Raw genomic sequence first — 22,935 nt, 5'->3', positions numbered from 1 at the left:
GGAAACATTGACAATGAGCCTGCAGGACTATGTTTCTGAGTTTGGGGAACTTTTACCTTTGTGGGTCTCTTCCTTTATAAATAGATCTAAAATGATATTTTATGACAGATATAAAATAACCAAGCTCCAGAAAGAGAACAAGGCAGAGTCTCCTGCCCCCGCACAAGGCTATCCTTGCCGGAGCCCCTTGGAGGACAATGAATTGAGTTGCCCTCTCCACCCTGAGCAGAGCCCCGACAGCTGAAGACCTCCGGGATCCAGCCAAAGCCATGGCGAGACCACTCTCCACATGCTTGGACGAGGAACTGGCAGAGGAACCCAGGTGTGTGGGACCCGGGGCTGAGATCTCCGAGCCTGCTCAGTTCGGGACTGGGCCTCCTCCACCCAGATCCCCCACCTTCCAATAGCTAGACAGTTACAGCCACTATCTGCCATATAACCCCATCAACGGCCAGGATCCAGAGACTCTAAAACCAAGCTCCTGGAAGCACATGGCCTCATTCGCGGCCGCGAGACCTCTTATTGTCTAGTTCTCACTCTCAGAGAACCCGGCAGGCTACTGAGAGTATCATACCCACCTATTTAGGTATATGCACTGACTAGGAACACCTGTAAAGGTGATTAGAGGCTGCCCTAAAAGCTTCCATCCCTCTCGGAGAGCCCGGCAAGCTACCTAGAGTATACTGCCCACACGGCAGAGCCTGACAAGCTAACCGTGGCATACTCGATATGTCAAAAAGAGTAACAATGAATGGTCCTCATTCCCTTGATCCTGAAGGAGCCCCCAATATGTGACAGAGCTACACTAGCATGTGACAGGGACAAATGGAGACGTTACCGGGCCCGCTTGAGCGAATCAACGAACAACAGGGTGATAGTGATAGTGATGCATTGATATCTGTAGATGCATATGTAGAAGATATGGATAGTATAAAGATGAACCTGCTAATATTATATATGAAAATGTTTTATTCTATCTAAAATAATTGATTTTCCTTTTCCATTTCTGATTTTTAGAGAAATGGAAACATTTTCCCATTAACATTTCCCTGTTGTACTTGAAATTGTTTCCAATGGAGAAGTTGGGCCTCATGGAAAGATAAAGTTTTGTTTTCTTCAGACTCAGGAAGGCAACAGGGTGCTCAACCATATAGAGAATGTTAATAGACTTAGAAGTTCCTGTTGCAATTGCTATTTATGTGTTTGTTACTTTTTTATATAGAAGAAAGGCAGTGAAGGCAAAGATGCCCAAGGCCCATTTAAGTACCAATGCACAACGGAGGGAGTGATAGATCTGACTTGACTTTGCCTCTTCAAGAAAAGGAGCTGTTCAAGCATCGTCCTCAATGGGGAAAAACTGAGAGCCTTCTCCCGAAGATCAGGGACGAGACAAGAATACCCACTCTCTCCACTACTGTTCAACATAGTACTGGAAGTACTTGCAATAGCGATTAGGCAAGAAAATGATATTAAAGGCATCCAAATAGGAAAGAAAGAAATCAAGCTCTCACTACTTGTAGATGATATGATACTATACTTAGAGAACCCTAAAACATCTACCAAGAAATCACTAGAAACAATAGGCTTGTAAAGTAAAATTGCAGGCTATAAAATCAATACCCAAAAGTCCATGACTTTCCTATATGCAAATAGTGAAAGAGAAGAAATTTACATGAAGAAAACAATCCAGTTCACAATTGTGCCCCCAGAAAATCAAGTACCTAGGAATCAGCTTAACTAAGGAAGTAAAGGACCTGTACAAAAAAAAAACTACAAAACGCTACTTCAGGAAATAAAAGAGGACACAAGGAAAAGGAAAAATATCCCCTGTTCATGGATAGGGAGAATTAACATTGTCAAAATGCCAATACTTCCCAAAGCACTGTACAAATTCAATGCGATCCCTATTAGGATACCCATGACATTCCGCAAAGAAATGTAGCAAACACTCTTGAAATTTATATGGAACAATTAGCCCCCACGAATAGCTAAAGCAATTCTTGAGAAAAAGAAAATGGGAGGAATCAACCTCCCTAACTTCAAACTCTACTACAAAGCAGTAATAATTCAAACAGCATGGTACTGGAACAAAGGCAGAGCTGTAGACCGACGGAACAGGGTTGAATATATTGACATCTCCCCCCAAGCATATGATCATCTAATCTTTGATAAGGGGGCAAGAAAAGTGAAGTGGAGCAAGAAAAGCCTCTTTAACAAATTGTACTGGCAAAACTGGACGGCAACATGCAAAAAAGTGGGCTCAGATCTCTGCCTAACGCCATGTACAAAAGTAAGATCAAAGTGCATTAAAGACCTCAACATCAGACCAGAATCCATAAGGTACATTGAAGAAAAAGTTGGCAAAACCCTCCATGACATTGAAGCTAGTGGTATCTTCAAAGATGTCATGCCACTGGCCAAGCAAGTGAAAACAGAGATAGACAAACGGGACTATCTTAAACTAAGAAGCTTCTGCACCTCAAAAGAAACAGTGACCAAAATACAAAGACAGTCTACAGAATGGGAAAGGATATTCGCCGAATACACATCCGCCAAGAGGTTGATATCAAGGATATACAAGGTACTGGTTGAACTCCACAAGAAGAAAACATCCAACCCCATCAAAAAATGGGGCGACAAAATGAACAGAAACTTTCTCAAAGAAGAAATCCGAATGGCTAAAAGGCACATGAGAAAATGTTCTACATCATTAATCATCAGGGAGATGCAGATCAAAACAACAATGAGATATCATTTCACACCACTGAGACTGGCCCACATCCACAAGAACAAAAGCAACTGGTGTTGGCGCAGATGTGGCGAGAAAGGGACCCTCCTTCACTGCTGGTGAGAATGCCGACAGGTTCAGCCCTTTTGGAAAACAGTATGGACACTTCTCAAAAAATTAGAAATTGAACTCCCATTTGACCCAGCAATACCACTCCTGGGAATATATCCCAGAGAGGCAAAAAAGTATTATCAAAGTGACATCTGCACTTGTTTGTTCATTGCAGTACTCTTTACAATAGCCAGAATCTGGAAAAATCCTGAGTGCCCAAGAACGGATGACTGGTTAAAGAAACTTTGGTACATGTACACAATGGAGTACTATGTAGCAATTAGAAAAGATCAAGCCATGAAATTTACATTCAAGTGGTACTACATGGAAAGTGTCATCTTAAGCGAAATGAGTCAGAAAGAGAGGGATAGACATAGAAAGACTGCATTCATCTCGGAACATAAAGTAACAAAAGAGGTGACTAACACCCAAGAGTGGCTGAGATTAGTACAAGGAATTTTGCTCCATGGCTTGGAGGCCAGCCACACATGCTAGGGGAAAAGGCAGTTCAGATAAAGAAGGGAACACCAAGTAAAGGATGTTGGGAGGAGGTTGGGAGATGCATGCTGAAGTAGATTATAGATCAAACATGATTGCCACTCAATTCCTCTTTTGCAAACCACAACACCCAAAAGGAGAGAGAGAACAAAGGGGAATGCCCTGCCACAGAGGCAGGGTGGGATGAAGGGGATGGGGATTGGGAGGGATACTGGGATCCGTGGTGGTGGGAAATGGGCACTGGTGGAGGGATGGTTACTTGGTCATTGTATAACTGAAACCCAAGCATGAAAATTTGTAAGTCTATGACTGTACCTCATGGTGTTTCACTAATAAAAATTTAAAAATAAAGAAAGAAAAGGAGCTGTTAAGTTGTTACCAGTGGCAGATATGACCCTCCACCTGCCACTTGTAGCCTGACAGCTTTCCAGCATGTAAAAGTATTCTGACAGGCCAGGGAGATAGTACATTGCATTACAAGCTGCCAAACTGAGTTTATCCCCAGTACCTTCATATGATCCTCTGAGCCCATCAGAAGTTATCTCTGAGCACCACAAGATGTGTCCTCTACACACACACACACACACACACACACACACACACACACAAAGTCATTTGATTTCAGTGATGATATCAAAGAAGTGTCATTTTTGTATCCCTTAGAATGGAAGGTATTCACTTTGAGAATATTGGGAGGTCTGTGTCACTCTGTGAAACATTATTTCGCAAATAGCTAGTATATGGATTTTGGGCTCAATCATGGTCAAAATGTTTATTCAAGAGAAAAAATAGAATACAGAATTTAATGTTACTAAGTTTAAAACTCTACCAGTTGGTTTCAGATTCTATATGAATCCTTGTTAATCCTTCATTTTTGTATGAAACAAGATTGCTTTTATTGAATAAAACTTACCTAGGAAGATGTGAGGGGAAAGACAGAGGAAATAATGTTCAAGAAATAACTCAAACGCTTGGAGTACCAAGCAAGCAAGCAAAGGGTCATAGAGGTGAGTAAGGGAGATATGTTCAAGGGAGAACTTGGACTTGAAGAGCACGCCACTGCTGTTAATCTTAATGAAACAACTATTTTTTTAAATTTTGGTACAGCATTCACAGGTTAATGTGGGCACTTATGCTATGTTTATGTTAATTAAGCCACATGCAAGTGTGAGCCCCTGGTGGTATATGCCAGTGTCAGTGTATTAAAGGGACATTGAAATTACATGAAAATACTCTTAAATCTTCCATTTCCCCCAAACTATCTGTATAAGACTACATATACATACATTTTTGTTTATTTGTTTGGGGACAACACAGGCAGTGCTCAGGAATTACTCCTGCCTCTGTTCTCTGGGATCACTCCTGACTGGGCTCAGGGGACCATATGTGGTGCCAAGTGTCAAACCAGGACACATGCAAGCACCCTACCTGCTGTATTATTGCTCTGGCCTGATGTATGTACTTTAAAAATATCTACTTTAAATAGGACAACAGATAGCCACTGATTGAATATATTGAATACAGAAGACTCAAGGATCTAACCATTTCAGTGAAGGACATTAGGTTTGGAGAGAGAGTACAAGGTTAACGCACTTGCCTTGCATTCAGAGAACACTAGTTCCAACCCTGACACCCTATATGATCCCTCAACACAGTCTAGAGCTACCCCCAAGTAGCTCCTGGGCAATGGCTCTGGTTGTGATCCAAATACTGTAAAAATAAGACAGACATTAAAGAAATGTGCAAAATAATAAAGCAACACCAATTTTTTACCCTAAATTTTTTGGAAAATGAAATAATTATATCAAAAGTATCTTGGTGCGTAGACAACGAAGATAGAAACTGCCAGCAGTGAGCCACATCTATTCAAGTATCTGATTCGGGCTGTTAGGCATTCAAATGAATCAATGTTTATGGCCAAGTTCGTGTTGACAAGGACACCGACACCACTTACAACTCTTTTGTCACATGTTCCAAGGAACAGTCCTTCCCCAGTGTCAAAAACGGCATGATGTGATTGACGCCTTCTCGTCTCAGACCAATGATGTCATACTTGATCTTTCACACTTGCACCATCAAGTCCTCAATAGATTTATCCGATGCCAGTGTACATGCATTGAAAATACAGACAGTCATTTTTGTTCTTCTTCATTTTGGCTGCGTAGGTTGGCCCTGAGATTTTATGAACCACTCCTTTCTCATCTTTCTTAACGCTGCCATATTGGTGGCTCTTTCAGGGTCAGGAGAATGGGACCCACTGTATTTACTGGTTTTGGCATATCAAATACACCATGGGTGGCTTGCCAGGTTCTGCCATGTGGGTGGAACACTCTTGGTAGTTTACCAGGCTCTCTGAGAGGGATAGGGGCTTTTAGGGCGGCCTCTAATCGTCCTTACAGGTGTTCCCATGCTACAAACCATATTTCAACGCATTCAAATATGGTGCGGTAATCTTGTATTAAGTGTTTTATGATGTGTCCTGGACCGTGGTGGCATTCGGGAAGTGGAAATAGTGGAGGTAATGGAGGTCTGCCGGGCTGCTGAAAGCAGGCAGAGGATCTCTGCTCCTGGGTCCATTGACCCTGGAGCCTGAGGTCACAGAGATCTGCTTCCCTGGCTCTCTGGGGCTTCACCCCTGCGTGAGTCCTGGCCTAAGTGTCCGGAAAGTGTCCTGGAGGGCGTCCGCGGCTGGTTAGTGGAGGAGGTAGTGGAGGTAATGGAGGTCTGCCGGGCTACTGGGAGCAGGCAGAAGATCTCTGCTCCCGGGTCTGGGAGTTTCTATCTTCGTTGTCTAGGCACAAACATCCAATTATGATGAAAGAGAAATTGAGAAGTTCTACATGGAGCTGGAGAAGTTCTATAAAGAAGACCACACTGTCTACAAGATCATTGTTGGTGATTTTAATGCCAAGATAGGACCGAGAAGATCAGCCAAAGAACTCCACATCGGGACCCATGGCCTAGAATGGAATGAACAGGATGAGAGACTGTCTGAGTTCATCATGTTGACCAAGACCATCCATGGTAACTCACAGTTCCAGAAGGCTGAATCTAAACGTTGGACATGGGAGTCTCCTGGTGGACAGTTCCACAACGAAATTGACCACATCATATTCAATCGATGGTCTTGCCTGACCGATGTTGCTGTTGTCCCAAAATTCCAAATGGGATCAGACTACCGTCTCCTTCGTGCAAAATTCAACTTCACAGAGCGGGGAGAAAGGGCTACAAAGTTTAAGAAGAGAACTCTCAGAATGACCACCAACTGGGAGCTCTTTGGCACTATTACAGAAACATGGGAAGATGCCGTTGTTGACAACATTGATGAGGAATACAATTGACTGGTTCAGCACCTCCATGATTGTGCGAGGAACGCCGAGAGAGAGATAGCCAAAAAAGATGACTGTCTTCGAAAACTCTTTAGCTCATTTGCCAAGGTGGTTTGGCGCAAGCCTCAGGCAACTGCAAGCGAATGTCCGAGCTCACAAAGCAGTGAAGAGAAGCAATAAAGGAAGACCTCAAAGAGAGAAGAGCAGCAGTGCTGGCAGATGTGGCAGAAGATGGGAAAAGCATTCGCAATGCCTGCCTGTCCTTTGCCAACTACAAGACCAAGATGACTGCTCTCTGATGTCCTGATGGATCTATCACATCTTCCAGAAAGGCAATGGAGAAGATTATCCATGACTTCTATTCAGATCTCTTTGATAGCCACATCCACCTACCCACATACCAAATTCCGCAGGGTGGATATGTCATTCCCAAAGTTCTCCCTTCCGAAATCCGACACGCCATTTCGTCAGTGAAGAATCGAACAGCACCTTGCCCAGACAAGGTCAGACCCGAACACCTGAAGAACCTGCCGTCAGTACTCATCAATACACTGGCTCGGCTCTTCACACACTACCTGTCTGAGTGCAAGGTTCCGTCCCAATGGAAAACCAGCAGGACTGTACTACTGTACAAGAAGAGAGACATCCATGACATTGGCAACTATTGCCCAATCTGCCTGTTGTCTGTCGTCTATAAGCTGTTCACTCGAGTCATCCTGAATAGGTTTAGTAGAACACTAGATGAAGAACAACCACGAGAGCAAGCCGGTTTCCGAAAAGGATTTAGCACAATCGACCATATCCACACAATAACCAAGCTCATTGGGGTTTCTTAGGAGTTCAAGATGCTGCTCTGTCTAATGTTCATTGATTTAAAGAAGGCCTTTGATTCTGTTGAGACTGAAGCGGTCATCAAGGCCCTAGCCAAACAGGGCGTTCAAAGTCAATACATCAGGATTCTCCATGACCTGTATTGCGGATTCACTACCAGGATCTCACCATTCTACAGGGAGGTGATCACTGATGTCAAGAGAGGGGTTCGGCAGGGTGATACGATTTCACCGAAACTCTTCAGTGCCACCTTCAAGAATGTCATGTGACGACTGGAATGGGAAGGAATGGGAGTGAAGATAGACGGTCGGCAACTACACCACCTCCCCTTCGCTGATGACATCGTTCTTATAACACCAAATATAAGCCAAGTGGCACAAATGCTAGCCGACTTCGACCATGAGTATGGAAGTGTTGGACTACAGTTGAATCTAACAAAGACAATGTTTATGAGAAATAGTCTCATTCCTGATGTTCCATTCACTCTCAATGGGATGAACATCTCCGAATGCAACAGTTATGTGTACGTAGGTCGAGAAGTCAACATGATGAATGACCTGGCACCTGAGTTGCGCAGGAGGAAGAGAGTGGCTTGGAATGCCTTCAAGAACGTTGAAGAAATAGCTAAGATTACAAAGAACCTCCAGCTCCGGGCACATCTCCTTGATTCCACTGTTCTTCCTGCATTAACATACTCCTCAGAAACCTGGGCCCTACAAAAACAGGATGAGAATGCTATTCGGGTCTCCCAAAAGGAATCGAAAGAGCTATGCTTGGAGTATCATGCTTCACTCAAATGAGAGAAAGAATCCCAAGTTCCGACCTTCGTCGACAGTCAAGAATCAGGGACGCTGTCTCATTTGCCAAGGCATTGAAAATCAGATGGGCTGGACATGTAATGAGATTTGGAGATGACCACTGGACTAGAGCTATTACCGACTGTATTTCAAGGGACGTCAAAAGATCACATGGCTGCCCACCTATGAGATGGTCAGACTTCTTCGTCAAGACCCTGAACGATCAACTTGAGGCTCTTTGTGTTCCTAGAATGAGCAGATGTCATTGGGCTACATTAGCACGTGACAGGGATGAATGGAGACATTACTGGCACCCGCTCGAGCGAATCGTTGAATAACGGGATGTCAAGTGATCAAGTGAAGTGAAAAGTATTTTACATATAAATACAATATTTATGTTAACATATAACTCATTTACATGTTGACACTAATGGATACATTAATAAATATTAAAAATTCTTAATTTCCAATAAACAATTATTGGTGGACATAACTCACATAACCAAAAGCTCTTTATGATCTTCAGTTATTTTGTGTTGAGTAAAGGGGTTCTGAATCCAAACAATTCAAGTCCTGCTGTTGTTAAGTTCATAAATGACAAAGTCAGTTTTAAAGCAGCTGATGAACACTAGCCACTGGAGGGATCCTTGTATGTCTAATATTGACATATCCAAAAATGAAGATTGGAAGGAGTTAGTGGTTCTCTTAGCAGTGTGCACCAGGTGATTTTTTGTGTTTTGTTCATTTTTATTTTCTAAGATTTTTATGATGAGCATGAAAATACATATTTTCCATCCATCTTAAAAATGAATGGAAGAGTGGTTGGAGAGAGGAGAAAAAGGACTGACCGCTTCCAAGTCCCCAATGAAATGAACTGTGTCAGAAAAAAAAACAACTTTATTAGTGATTTTATTTTATTTTTTTTTGTATTTAAGTGTCGGAGAGCCCGGCAAGCTACCGAGAGTATTCGATATGCCAGACACAGTAACAACAAAGTCTCCAATGGAGACGTTACTGGGCCCGCTCGAGCAAATCGAGCAAATCGACAAAGTTGTTCACAATACAGTTACAAGCATGCACCAACCCCACCCCAAGTGTGCCTTCCCTCCACCATTGTTCTTAGTTTCCCACCCATCCCCTACCCTGGGCTTCCTATGCAGGTAGAAAATAATCACTTGTTACAACTAATAGGCTAATGAAATTATCAAAAAAATTTTTAGTCAAAGACAATTTGTGAAAATTGTTATATCACACTGTGGGGTTTACTAAGCTGTTGGTTGCTAGTTGAATCTCCTGTGTTGATGTTTTTGTTTCTTAAGTTTAGTTGGCTTTTGTTACTTTCCCATCTAATTTGGTGCTTCTACTGGGATGTCAGTATTGTGGGCTTTGGAAGTGTCAAGTGACTGCGGTCTCCAGCATGCAAGCATATATTTTGCAATTGGAGAGAGAGGGAGAGAGAAAGAAAGAGAGAAGCTGGCAAAATTCCCTGAGCAGTTATGGGAAGGTAGCAGGTCACCAAAGTGGAAATTTGGGAATTGGGAGAGGTGGGGGGAGGAAGGAGATTTTCTGAGGAAGAGGTCAGGTAGATGGCACAGAGCTCCAGGACACGGTGTTTCTGGGGAACCTTCAAGGGTGGCACAGAGGGGTGTGGTTGGCATTAACCCCAACCTTAGGGAAGAATGAACTTGAATCCAGATTGCAGTGCCTGATTGAGATTCAAAGATTCATTCTGAATTGGAGAAGTGGGCAGAGAGAGACGATGAATGAAAGAGGAAATAAAAAATGGGGAGTCGGTAATGAGAAAGAAGCCTCATGCCTGAACCATGAAGGCTCAGGTTCTAGAAAAAGCTGGGTTTGAACCCCGGTGCAAATCTGGGTAGATTTCTTGATTTCTCAATTCTGTGGTGATCTCATCTTTGCCAAATGGGGACAGACATGTCTTAGATATTTCTGAGACTGACCTGAGTTGTATGGTGAGGATGAAAATCATGGGCTATGTGTGAGCCAGGGGGCATGGATGGGTTGGAGAGAGGACAGCAAGGTCACTTCCAAGTCTCCAATGAAATTAACTGTGTCAGAAACACCTGCTGGAGTAGAACTAAAGGAGTGACTTACTCTAAGATTGCAGATCATAATTAATTGCAGGGAGATTCGCCTCTGCATTAGGTGAGGTCATCACTGAGGATCTGGAGAAAGAAGCTTCAGACCCTTGAGCTGCATGGGCTTGGACTTCCCTGCTGCCCAGCTCTCTTCTCTTCTTTCTTCTCTTCCTCAAACTCGTTTTTTGTTTTATTTTTTTCTTGTTTGGGGGAGGTTACACCAGGTGCTGGTTGGGGGTTCCTCCCAGCAGCATTCAGAAGACCTTGTATGGCGGGGGATTCTGCCTCCAGGAGTAAAATGGGTGGCACAAGACTGAGTGGGGCATGCAGAAAGGGGGATCTAACTTGAGACCTCAATCACAGAATGCAGGTGGTCCATGTCTTGGAGATGTCTCCCAACCCTGCTTACATTTGGAACCAGTGTTTAACAGTTTCAGACACAGATTGAAGGTGTGTCTTCCCAGGTGTCTGGTCAGAGCAGGTGCTCAGCAGATGTTAGTTGCATGAATAAATGATGATAGACATCTTTGACTTACTATGCCCCCCAGAAACCTCACCTGGTTGCTGGTCTCTGCAAAACTGAGGTATCTTCCTGGGGACCCAGGGAAGCAAGCAAACAAGCGAACTTGTACATTTTTTGTAGCACCCAGCAAGGTGGGGGAGAACCCTAATGTATGCTTAAAGCTTTGTTTGGGGACCCCAAGAATCATTTCTCTAGTTTCATCTCCAGTTACTTTCTCCTTCAAATATTCCTCTACCACCCCAATACTCTTTTTCGAGAAATTGAGATGTGTTAGAGACAGAAATCTTAGAACAGGTTTAAGGTGCACAATGTGTTGGTTTGATACATTTATATATTGCAACATCATTGCTACTATAGCATTAGTAACATCGTATTCACAAACACTCCCCTTCCCCAGCCACCCCCCCCCCAAACTTTTCCAATTCGGGGAGTTGCATTTGCAGGTTCCTAATGCACTAACTCCGTCCAGATATCCACATGGCTTGTTATTATCCCAATTCCTTCAAGTCACCTTCTGGATATCAGACCTCCTGGGTCTGGAGAGACAGTAGATAGTATGGCAGACAAACCTCTTGCCTTGCATGCAGCTGACCCAAGTTCCATCCCAGCCATCCCATATGGTCACCCCCAAGCAACTCCGGAGTAATTCCTGAGTGCAGTCAGGAGTAACCCCTGAGAATTGCATTATCAGATCTCACTACCATCCATCTTGCACCCCCAGCCACCCTTCCTCCCTTCTGTTTCTCCAGAGAATTTACACCTGACTTGAGATCTCTTTTGTTCACCTTCCTTACTACAGTGAACATTCTAGGAGGGCAGCGATTTGTGCTTGCTTCTTTCTCATTAACTCATTGTTTGCTTCACTATCTGACCTATGCTCTCAACGGAATGACTGAATTACTTACTTTACTTGAATTTATGCAACTTAAAAAAAAAGTCTGTATTGGAACTTTAAAAAAGTACTGCATAAGAGGGTCGAGGGGAGGGGTGGCAGTGGCCTCCCCAGCCTGAAGGCTAGGAGGGGTCTTTGATTTCCTCTCCCACCCAGCAGTGGGACTTTAAGCATTACCACACCCCTGCGGGGAGTGTATTGTTATTCAAATTTGCTCCAAGGTTTGGCTAGCTACCTTTGTGTTTGCCAACTCCACACCTCCAGGGTGAGGAAGAAGAGAGGTCTCTATTTTAGAGCCCAGATTTTCTAGAGACCCGTGGTGCTGAAATCTCTTTAGAAATACAGATAAGCTTTGCAAGTGACTCCTCCCATTTCTACCAGACTGCCGTTTACAAAGCGTGTCTGATAGGAAGTGCCACTATTTATATCAAGAAATTCCAACTTGGATCCAATAGCGAATGCTTGTTGAATCTAAGTAACAAACAAGCATGCTTCCAGTGCGCAAAGCAACTGGCCCGTGCAGTAGTGAGTATTAGCGCAGATCAGGGTTTGGTGGAAAAATGGTATTTATACAGCTGGGGGGTTCGGAGGTGCACAGAAGGTTTGCCTGGGTTGGAGAGGGAGGAGTGCGTGCAGGTAACAGCAATGGTGCCTCCCGGGATAAGGTTTGCAGAGATGAGTTGGCGATAGTCATGCTCAGTACTACGCATACAGTGGGCGCTCAGTAAGTGTCGCTCAAGACAGAGTGGGGCTCGCGCGGGTGAAGCGTGTTGGCGGGGCGTGTGCGCGCGTGTGCGCGTTGTGTGTGTGTTTCTGCGTGTGTAGGGGGAATCCCTTTCCAAGAATTTCACTCCGGGCGCACCCCACATTTGGGGCCAGACCCTGCTTCTGGGCGGGATGCCCAAGGGCGCCGCGAGCCAGCCTCTAGGGCCCTGGTGCAGCTGGGGAACGGGTCCCCCCTGAGTGCCGAGGGTCCCCGCGCGCGCCACCCCGCGGAGTCGGGGTCAAGGCCGGGGCGGCCGGGTGGCGCGGGCGGGGTGTCCGGACGCGCGGGGCCGGGATGGGATGTGACGAGCGGCGCGCTGTGCATTGTGGGAATCCCGGGGCCGCGGCGACTGGTTCCAGTTCACTCGGCAGCGGCGCCGGGCGGAGGGGGCGAGCGCGGGACGCGCGGGCGGGAAGCGAGGAGAAGGCGGGCGCGCGGGCGGGCCGGCGACGAGCGCGGAGAGAAAAGGCGCGAGCGGACCCCAGGGCACTCCGGCCGGACCCCGTGCTGCTGCCGCCGCCGCCGAGCTGCCCCGTAAGTGCCGCGCGGGGCCCCTCTCGCCGCCGCGCGCGCCGGGGCCGCGGGTGCCGGGGAGCGGCCGGGCCTGGCGCGCGGCGGGCGGCGCGTGGTGGTTCCCGCGGCCCAGGTCGGGGCCTCGCGGGCACCGGACGCGCTGCCCGGCCCGGCCCGTGCCGCGCGGGATTCCCTGGTTTTGTTCGAAGCGCGGACCCGGAAACCAACTTCTCCCGCGGCCGCGTCCCCCTGCCCGCGCCTGGGCGCTTTTGTGGGGAGACAGTGGCGCCCGCCCCGCTCGCCTCCCCCGGCGACCCTGCCTGGAGTGGCCGGCCGGGCCCGAGGCCCCGGAGGAGGCCCCGAGGAGGCCCCGCGGTGCTGGCCGGCGGCCGGGGCCTGCGCGCCCGCGGGTGGCGGTGCGCGGAGTTGGACTTGGTGAGGCGCCCGCGAGGGGCCTCGCGGGCACAATGCGTGGGCCCGGGGGGCTGCGGCGCCGGCGTGGGCTCGGGGTCGGCCTGGAGGCCGGGTGGGGGGCTGGGGGCCGCGCGGCGGGAATGGAGTCAGGCGGGCGCGGGGCGGGGAGGCCAGGGATGGGCCAGAGAACGGGCCATGGGATCTCCCGCTGCTCTCGCTGGGCTCCCGGGCCGCCTTTTGTTTTCTTTGTGGTTGGGAGGTTTTTTTTTTTTTTTTTGAAGGTAACTCCGGAAGGCTGCGGAATCCCAGGATGGAGCTGGCCGGTGGTGGGGGGGTTGGGATCGGGGAAGAGGCTCACGGGGTGGGGGTGGGGGTGGCGTGGAGGGGCCTCGTGGAGAGGAGGAGAAGGTGAGCTTGCTAGACGCCTCTGGCCTGGTCACCTGACAACAGGTGTGCGCGCCTGCGAAGACCATCCGGGGCTGGGATGGTGTCAGCAGATGGGTCGGAAGGTTCTTGATTCAGGCCAAGATGTTCAAGAGACCATTTTCCGAATTTGAAAGTGAGATTTTTCTGTAGAACGCGGCCGTGCCAAACCTTGATTTCAACGATTACAATTACCATGCAGTCCTTTTAAAATTTTAATGATCCAATAAACAGCGTATGAGAATAGACAATTAAAGCGGGATTCCTTGTTAGCTTCTCATTTTCTTCCACCTTTGTGGTCTGAGGTTTTACCATTAAAAGGGGTTGTGGCTGGGGGAGTGCTTTGTTCCAAGGCTTGTGCTCCAGTCAAGGGTGGGGGGTGGTAGGGGCTGGAGGGAACTCTGAAACTGAACCGCTTTGGAGTTGTGACTCCCATCTACCACAGGCCATCTCCGGGGTGTTAGACTGCTCTGAGAGGGATTGGCAACTCTGCAATGGACACCCCCTGCTACAAATGGAATGAACACTGTGTGAGGCTAACCAAAGTTGGTAGTCATCTCAGATCTGTGCAGATGGTCCCTGATAAGGATGTCTGCTTTTAAATGCTCCCCCCCCCCCACCAGACAACAGCAACGAAAACAATCCTCAAGGCTTTAATTCCATTCCAAACCCCAGTCTTGGGAGCGTGGGAACTCTCTCCAGGTTTTTTTTTTTTAATGTTGTTATTGTTAATGCATAAAGGAGCAGGAAAGGGGGTTCAGGAAGGTGGAAGTTGAGGCAGGGCCCTAAGGATAAAGAAGGGAAGATTCATACTAAACATTCAGTTGTCTCCAACATTACAAGCAGCCTTCTGGTCTTCAGGTGCACACCTTGGTGCCACTGCTTTGGTCTTTACTGAATGGGCCGGGCCAGGCACTGAGGGATCACTTCTCACTGCCATTTATTCTGGTTCTGGAGACCAGAGAACTAGGCAGGCTTGGAGTTCCAGCATCTGGGTCCCAGCACTGATATCTCTACAGGCTGACGTAGCCTAAAGCCACTTCTAAATAAACAACAAGCGTAAACCGAAAATCCCAAGTTGACAACGCCAGCAAGACTGTTAGCAAGACTTATCAGATATATACTTCCATTGTTTTTTTCTAGAGTCCCCCATTTAATAGGTTGGAAAATAGGTAGAGTGGAGCCCCTCCTGTGGGATCCCCTTTTCATGTTCTGTGGGTTTAGAAGTACACCGAGACGCACCTAAACCCTTATGAATGATCTCAAGTGGGTCAGCTCTGCATTCCAAAGAGTTGTATAGCTTGTTTGCTTGGATCAAGCCTGCCAGGTACTGCATAGCCTTTCAGCAAATATTTCCTGAGAACCAGTCATGGGTGAGTCGCTGGGGCACAGCGAAACACCCTTGCCCTTGGGAAGCTGCCCTGAGGAGGGGAGACAGGCCTGTGGTGCTCCCAGTGTGGGAACCTAGTCGGGAGTGAGCTCTGATGAGGAACAGGGAGGCCATGTAGAAGCTGGCTGAGCAAAGGAGGGCAGGAGTAGGCACGTGTTAGAAGCCTGGAGAACCAGGCCCCACGTGCAGAGTCTTACTCAAACAATGAGAGCAGAGTTCAGAATGGAGGACTGGTGTTTTCTTGGAATGGCTGATGCAAGTGGGGAGCAGATAAAACTGGTGGGTCAAAGGGGCCAGTCAAAGGATCCTGATTACAGATAAACCAAGTCAGGACTGTACAGCAGGTAGGGTGCTTTTCTTGCACTCAGTAGACCTGAGGTGCATCCCATATGGTCTCTCAAGTACTAATAGGAATGATCCCTGAGTGCAGATATAGGCCCCCAAACAAACCAAAAATAAAACAAAAAGACTGCATCCAGGGACTTAGACCTCATCTGCAGAGCAGTAGGGTGTTATTAAGGACCCTACATCGAAGAGAGATAATGTCAGATGTTCTTTATTCCTGCAGGGAGCTTTTAAGGTTTCAACAAATGCTGAGTGCCAAGCCAATGCCCTGCCCTAATGAAGCTTGTGTTCAAGCTCTTCCTCTGATGGCCTTCCACTGGAATGGTTATCTTAAGAGTAAGACACTGTCTCAAAGGAGAGATGGTGTGAAGTCAGGTTTCCTTCTTCCCGTGAAGTAGACTATTAAAATTGAATGCAACTCAGAAGCGTGCAACATGGTGCATTCCAGAGGGGGTGGTTCAATCCCGGCTGGCTGCCTGCAGATTGTTTCATGGTGAATCGCACTTGTGTTTGCGACTTATCCCAGCACTAAAACCTAACACACAAGGTAGTTCTATCTGCTGAAGCAAAGCATGCGGTTGAGGATTAATTTGCTGTTAACCCTGTTATCCTTCTGTCCTTTTCTGAAGTCCCTTGGTTCACAGAGGCACGCTGAAACTTCTTTCATCATCTAGCTCACCCTGTGATGGAGTGTTTTATGAATGGAGAGAGCTGTTTATCCTGGTTGGCTTGAGTGTCAGAGCAGGTTCTTCATTCTGAGCCAATTAGAGTGCAGCTTGTGAACCCCAGCTCTGTGAGAGAGAGCCGTGGAGTATATCCACATGCCTCTGGGGACATGACAGCAATGATACCGTTAATCATTTGGTGTGATAGAAGTAAACGAGTGAGAACACTGAAAACAGGATTAGTGTCCTGGGCTTTCGAATTAAGGGTCTCTGTTGCCTTCCTGATTGGAGTTGATGGGAAGGTGACAAATGCGTCTGGACATGTGGGCATTTATCCAGCTATGGGGAATGCGTGGGGCCGTCTGCTCTCCACCACAGTGACTCTTGTTGGTAGCTAGGTTCCTCCCTCAACTGGGGATAGGGCATCTGACAAGCAGCTCCCCGACAGTTCTAATCAATATTTTGTTTAGGATCAATATGCACGTGTTCATTGCTGAGATAATAAAAAACAAACTTCACATTGACTCTTCTGGTGGGCTTATGAGTGCTGTGATTATCTGTTTTCCCATGCTTTAAAGGGGTCTGTAGCTTTAAAGGGGTCTGTCTCTGTAGATTGGCAATATTTTCCTGTTGTCTGTGTTACTGAGCCTGTTTTGTGATAAGAGGAGATGTCAGTGGAGCCGTGGACTTGTCAAGGAGTCTTACGTCCTCTGCATGGCTCCCCTTCAGTGACCAGGCAGTTGGAGTGCTCCCTTTTTAGAAATCCCCACGATGGTTTCACAGGCCTCCTGCATTTTGAAGGTCTGGGCTCCTACAGAGATTTGTCTGGTGGTGCATATTCATGGCCCCAGAGAATTCCCCTTCCTGCCTGCTCCTGCCACATCTTGGAGCCCTGTGACCTTTGGAAATTCTGTGTTCGTCTTTTTTCAAGAGAACACCACTTGCTGTAAAGTTCAACTGATGAGCTGCCAACCAGCCAGCATTTGTGAACCTACCAGGGGTCAGTAGGATGATGGGCTCTTGGACATGCAGAGGCGATCAGACCTCACAGATGCGTTCATCATGATGGAGAAAGAATTGGGTGGATGACACTACTGTGAATGCTGCCCAGGGTGTCTGGCATTGGGTGTTACTATCAGCAAGAGCTAGCGCAGTAGTCAGGCCAGAAAATGCATCTGCAGAGTGTTTCACGAATGCTGAGGAAGTATGGGAAGAATGGCAAGGAAGCAAGGGGGATATTAGGAGGGATTATTTAGCTGGGCTAGGGACCATAGTCTACTGAGGAAATGGGAGCAAGTGGACCTGGCTGAGTCCTGGTTGCTGGGGTTAGGAAAAGATGGATTGGAGGTGAGTGGGGGCCGAGTCTGGTGAGAGGCTGCCCTGCATGAGACTATGGCTGTGGGCACAGACAGCCACAGAAGAACTACAGAGAAGGGAGCACCCGAGAGTTTCTGCATCACCAGAGAAGGCCCTGGGACGGCTTGGTTGCCTTGCCTCAGATGCCTGAGCTTGTCTTCCAGGCTGAGCCAATGTCAGGTGCCAGAAGGTGGCTGTGGGAGTAATTGAAGGTGCTGTGTGATGCAGTGAGGAGCCTGGGGAGGTATTTTCTGGGGGGGGTGTAGAATTGTGGGTAGGTTGGTAGGCTGGCCCTCTGCCCCTCAGAGTGGGAGAGGGCTTGTTGTTTTTGTGTCTGTCTCCTTCACTGAACTTATCTCATTCCTATGGGGAGACACTGTCCCAGTCATCCTTCCATTCCTTGGGGGCCTGTGCTCAGACACTTGCTTCTCAGGCAAGCCTGGCTCATCACTTCCTGCAGCCCCTGTTCAACATCGTTTAACCGCATGCCCAGGGGTGAGCTTCAAGTTTCTGCCAGCATGTCTGTTGTGCTTGATTTATAGTTGGAGGAATGGCAGCGATAAAGACCACAGAGATCCCTGCGGGATCCACCACAGACTTTTCACTTCCTGTCCTGAGATCTGTCACAGAAGACAGCGAGCTCATGTAATGGAAGTTGGGACCTTCACTGGCTTCAGAGCATGGCAGCCCCTCTCCAGGGGTGAGGGCTTCTACTGTCTGACTAGGCCCCTCATGGACAGTGAGGCCAGGAGAGAAGGATACTGCTTTGTCAGTTTGACAAGAGTGTAGCTTTCTTTCACTCCTGTGAGTGATGCCAGTGCCCCGAGTGTGAGAATTCCCTTTTCTATGACGTTGGATTGTCTTGTTTTCCAGAAGGGGTGGGATACAGGACATGGGTCAGAGAGCATCCAGCAGGTTTGGACTAGTCACTCAGTCCTCGGCTTCAGAGTCAGCTTTCACGTTGGTTCTTGGTGGGTTTCTTTTTTGAGGGGTGGAATGGAAAGCAGGACATCTCCTGCTTTTCTTGCAGTTTGATGTGGCCATGTGAACCAATCCCTGGTCTGTAGCATGATCAGGATTGGTGTGCCTCCCTCTAGGCCAGCCCTGGAGGCCTGCATGTGCTCTCTCATAGGGCCCTTTCCCTTCTGCAGTGATCCTGGGGATCGGGCATTGAGAGATGGGAAGAACCTGGGTCCATGGATCAGCCCATTATGGAAACCACCTTCCGGCTTGTCATAAGTGAGAAGGAAACTGTGGAGGCTAGTCTGTTCAGCAGCTTGTGTTGCCCTACAAATATCTAAGATCAGTTCTTGAAGATGCCTCCGATACATCATGTCCTCATGTGTGAGCTGTGCAGAGAGCTCAGTGAATTGCGGGACCTGTAGACACATGCTTCTAGTCTCTGGGGGCCTTTGGGTCATCATCTCCTCTTGAGAGAGAAAATCAACCCATGGACAAGAGGCAGTAAGAGGCAGAGCTATGACTCGAGTTAGATCAGATCTGACTTTGGTTCTTAGGATTCCCATGGCCATACCCAATAACTAGTAACCTCACAGTCTGCTTCTCACCACGTGCATGCTCTCACCTCTAGAGGTATCTGGTAAGCAGAATGCAGATAACCATGGGATTATCTGGGGATGGCCTGACTTCAAGGTGATGCTCCAGATGTTAGGAGCTCCTGGATTAGTCAGAATTACATCATAGCTCCAGCTGCAGCATGAGAATACATAGTTATATGTGGCATGAGAACAGGGGGAAATGCAGGACTACCTCCATGGGAGGGGACAAAAATTTGGGGAATGCCTTATTAGAGAAGATCCTGACTCGATGAAATATGAGGATGCTTTTCTACCAACCAGTGGCACTTGGGGCGAGAGGGAGCCCCGATTTTAAGCTCTTTCCTGGGACCCAGGCAGGCGTGGACTCCCAGGGAGGCAGGTTCACAGATGTGTATCGGAAAATGCAGAGCAGCGGCAACAAAAAGCGGCGAACCATTCCTGTTCATGCTCAGGATCCAGCAGAAGGGGGCAGGCATGTGAGCGTCAGGTGAACAGGTTGATGAGAGGACCAAGAACATGGTAGGCCAGAAAAGCAGCACTAAGAGGCTCTGGTCAAAGCAGCGGGCCAGGAAGTCAGGCAGCCTGGGGCATCTGGTCCCCGGCTGAGGCCGTTTGTGGCAGGCTCAGAGTGAGGGGGAAGCAGATGCCAAAGATCTGTTGGAGTCTCGAGAGAGTGAACTAGGAAGGAATTGAGGCTTTCAGGTTGATGCCTGTCTGGTAGTTTGATGCTTGATGTTGTGACTGAGAGGACTGAGACATACAGTCAAGGTCCCCGTGGGACATATAAGTGCACCCTGCCGCAGGCAGTCAGCATAAAGAGAGGCCTGGCACCCAGCGGATAGGTGCGCAGCCCTGGGCTAGCATGGAGGGAAGCACCAGATTTAAGGAATAAGAATGTCTAGGCCTTCTACGTCTGTCCACCAAGTCTCTTGGGCACTGATGGCCCCTCTTTAGAACTGGAAACTCTTATTGCCACAGACACAGCTCCAAGCACAGCCAGGCAGGCCTGTGAGAAGCCTGAAGATGGGGCTGAGCTGGGTCAATCACTGATCAGACCTGTCCCGCTGAAAGAGGCTTTTAGATCAAAGGCCTTGGGTGGGACCATGGCACAAGTTTTGTAGTAAAGCAAGAGACTGCTGGGAAGCCTCAGAGTGGCTTTCCCTACAAACAGCCATGTAGGTGTGTACGTGTAGCATCCCCTGCCCAGGGGAGCTTGGCATTTGCTAGCAGGGGATTGTCATAAAATGACGCTTGTTACCAGCAGTGGAGCTAATGGATTGCTTCAGAGAAATTAGTACCTGCTCTAGCTCCTAGCGATCAATTAAGACTTGGTATCCTTTTGATAGGATGAAAGATGGGGCTCACGTCACACGAGGCTTTAGCCTTCCCCCAGCACAGACCTGAGCTTGAGCCAACTTAATCCTATTGGATCTGTTAACCTCCACTCCCATCTCAGAGGGCTTGGGAGTCCGGCTCTGACATTTTGACCATCTGTCAGGCAAGTGAAATGAATACTGTTCTGGGCCCCTGAGGATTAGGTGTGTCCCTCCAAGAGGGGTGGGTGTCAAGGTAATGGGAACTCCTAAGTCTGTGGTGTCTAGGAGCCCACACACCTGATTTAAATGAACCAGTAACCCAGAGGCCTGCTCATGGGACATGTGGCCTGAGTGTCAGTGTCCTCTTGGGAAGACTTGCCTGCCACCCCAGGCAGGCCCAGATTATTCCCATCCCCTCTTCCAGAAACCTTCCCTGGCCTTTTGAGACGCTCGTCATCCCCACTATTCTGGGAAGGAATGTGGTTTGGTTTATTGTCTCTCTACCCCATATCTCCCATGTGCCCTGCTCTCTGCATTCCCAGCTTTCCTTCCTGAAGCCTGTGCCTAAATGTTGAATGTGTTGGGAAGATGGTGTGAGACCTCAGAGTGTGTGCAGTGCCTGGAGGAGGTGGTCACACTGGGGGAGACAGGAGAGGTTCGGTTCCACCCGTGCAGGGGTGGGAAGTGCACCCAAGTTCAGAGAATGGGGCCACGGCTGGGACCCTCAGGGCGGGGGAAGGCATACCCGGCATAAAGGCACTGCCACTGCAAAGATGAGACATAAGGGGTCAAGGGTGTCTTGGGGAAAGCGTGTCTGAGTTCAGATCATGGGAGGCACATGGTGATCTGATGGAGGCGCCAGGCACGGATTCCTAGGGCATACAGGGGTCTGCCTTTAGTTCAGAGGCAAATTCTTCTCAGGTGTGAGCGTGCTGCAGGAGAGCCCACCTGAAGCAGGAAGATGGAGGAGAGTGGGCGGTGGGAAGGCAGACCTATCCCAGAGATGTCTGGGATTCTTTGTTTGAGGTTGTGATGCCTGGATACAGTCAGAGTTGGGGAGGAACGAGGGTCTCACAAAGGCTTCCTGGGGACTCAGTAGCACTATGGTTGGTGACTGATCAGGTCAGAAAAACACTCTTCTCTCTGCTCTGAAAAACAGCCAATCCAGCCAACAGAGTATTCAGAGGGCCTCTAATTCCAAATTGCACTCCAAATTCTGGGGAGCTTTCTAGCCTCCACGGGTGAAGGGTTGAAAGGTAGACACAGTCCTGTCAGAGAGATCCTGCCTGGCTTAGTGGCTCACACTGGATCCAGTAGCATGGCTTCCTTCCACGAAGGCTTCAGCAGATGGACTGGCTGGAGCCTCCAGTGTATAAAAACGCAATTACTAAGCAAGTCTGGAGAAAGTAGCCAATAAACCCCATTTTCTTTTTAACCATGTTATGCAAAAGGCAAAGCTCTTAAAAACAGGCATGGTCAGATCCCATGTAAGTGACCTATAAAATTGATGTCATGGTATAAAACACGGAGAGACAAATCATTTATCTTTTCAGAGGCCACAAAACACTGCCTTGGAGTGTGAACACTGGGCTTGGGATTCTCAGGTCCTGTGCCGTCCAGGGGGCTGGGGTACACGAAGGGGAGGAGATCTTTACCCACGAGCCTGACACTGTGTCTCTTGCCTCTGCAGAGTGCTTACTGAGCCACCTTCAGGACCACCGCCATGTCGAGCCGGGGAGGGAAGAAGAAGTCTACCAAAACCTCCCGGTCCGCCAAGGCGGGAGTCATCTTCCCTGTGGGGCGGATGCTGCGGTACATCAAGAAAGGCCACCCCAAGTACAGGATCGGAGTGGGGGCCCCCGTGTACATGGCTGCTGTCCTGGAATACCTGACAGGTGAGTGCCCGAGTCAACCATGAATGCCGTGGTCTCGGACAGGGCCTCTCCACACAGTTCTGTGGGGGCTTGCAGGGCCCATTCGGGCGACTGGTGAACCATGCACTGGTACTCATGGGGAGGGGGTGGCTATTTCGTCCCTTTGCTACCTGTCCCTGTTTGGGGACAGGTAGATGTCCCTTTGCTACATCTACCCTGTTGGAATATGTGTGTGTGTGTGTGTGTGTGTGTGTTTGTGTGCTTATATTTTGGTTGTTACACCTTATCCAGTCCACTGTGAGTGTCCTCTAGTGTCCAGGTTACGTGCTGTACACCTGTGTTTGCTTTTCTTTCCTGATCCAGGATCTGTTTCAGGACCATGATTTCCATCTGACTCGCAGATTTCCTGTCTGATTTAATCAAAGCAGCTTTCTGCCTTTGCCCAAGCCCTCGGTGTCATGGATGTTTCAGAAGTGCCTGTGCCAGTGGTTTTTCAGGGTCTCTCC

General features: G+C 48.3%; 1 protein-coding gene across 4 annotated transcripts in view; it reads left to right on the top strand.

Moving 5' to 3' along the window:
• Nucleotides 1-12,903: 12,903 nt before the first annotated feature.
• LOC130032791 (core histone macro-H2A.1) overlaps nt 12,904-22,935 on the top strand; it is a 60,042-nt gene continuing 50,010 nt past the window's right edge. For 3 of the 4 annotated variants that reach the window (XM_056124381.1, XM_056124379.1, XM_056124380.1), the window contains exons 1-2: nt 12,905-13,108; nt 22,246-22,450. In XM_056124381.1, coding sequence (XP_055980356.1) covers nt 22,279-22,450 — 172 coding nt within the window. In that variant the 5' untranslated portion in view covers nt 12,905-13,108; nt 22,246-22,278. Of the gene's footprint in view, nt 13,109-22,245; nt 22,451-22,935 lie in introns of all 4 variants that reach the window. The other variant, XM_056124378.1, reaches the window with a different exon arrangement.

This window comes from Sorex fumeus, unplaced genomic scaffold (genome assembly GCF_029834395.1).
Source record: "Sorex fumeus unplaced genomic scaffold, SorFum_2.1 ptg000051l, whole genome shotgun sequence".
Taxonomy (NCBI): Eukaryota; Metazoa; Chordata; class Mammalia; order Eulipotyphla; family Soricidae; genus Sorex; species Sorex fumeus.
This window is presented reverse-complemented; position numbering and strand designations above follow the sequence as displayed.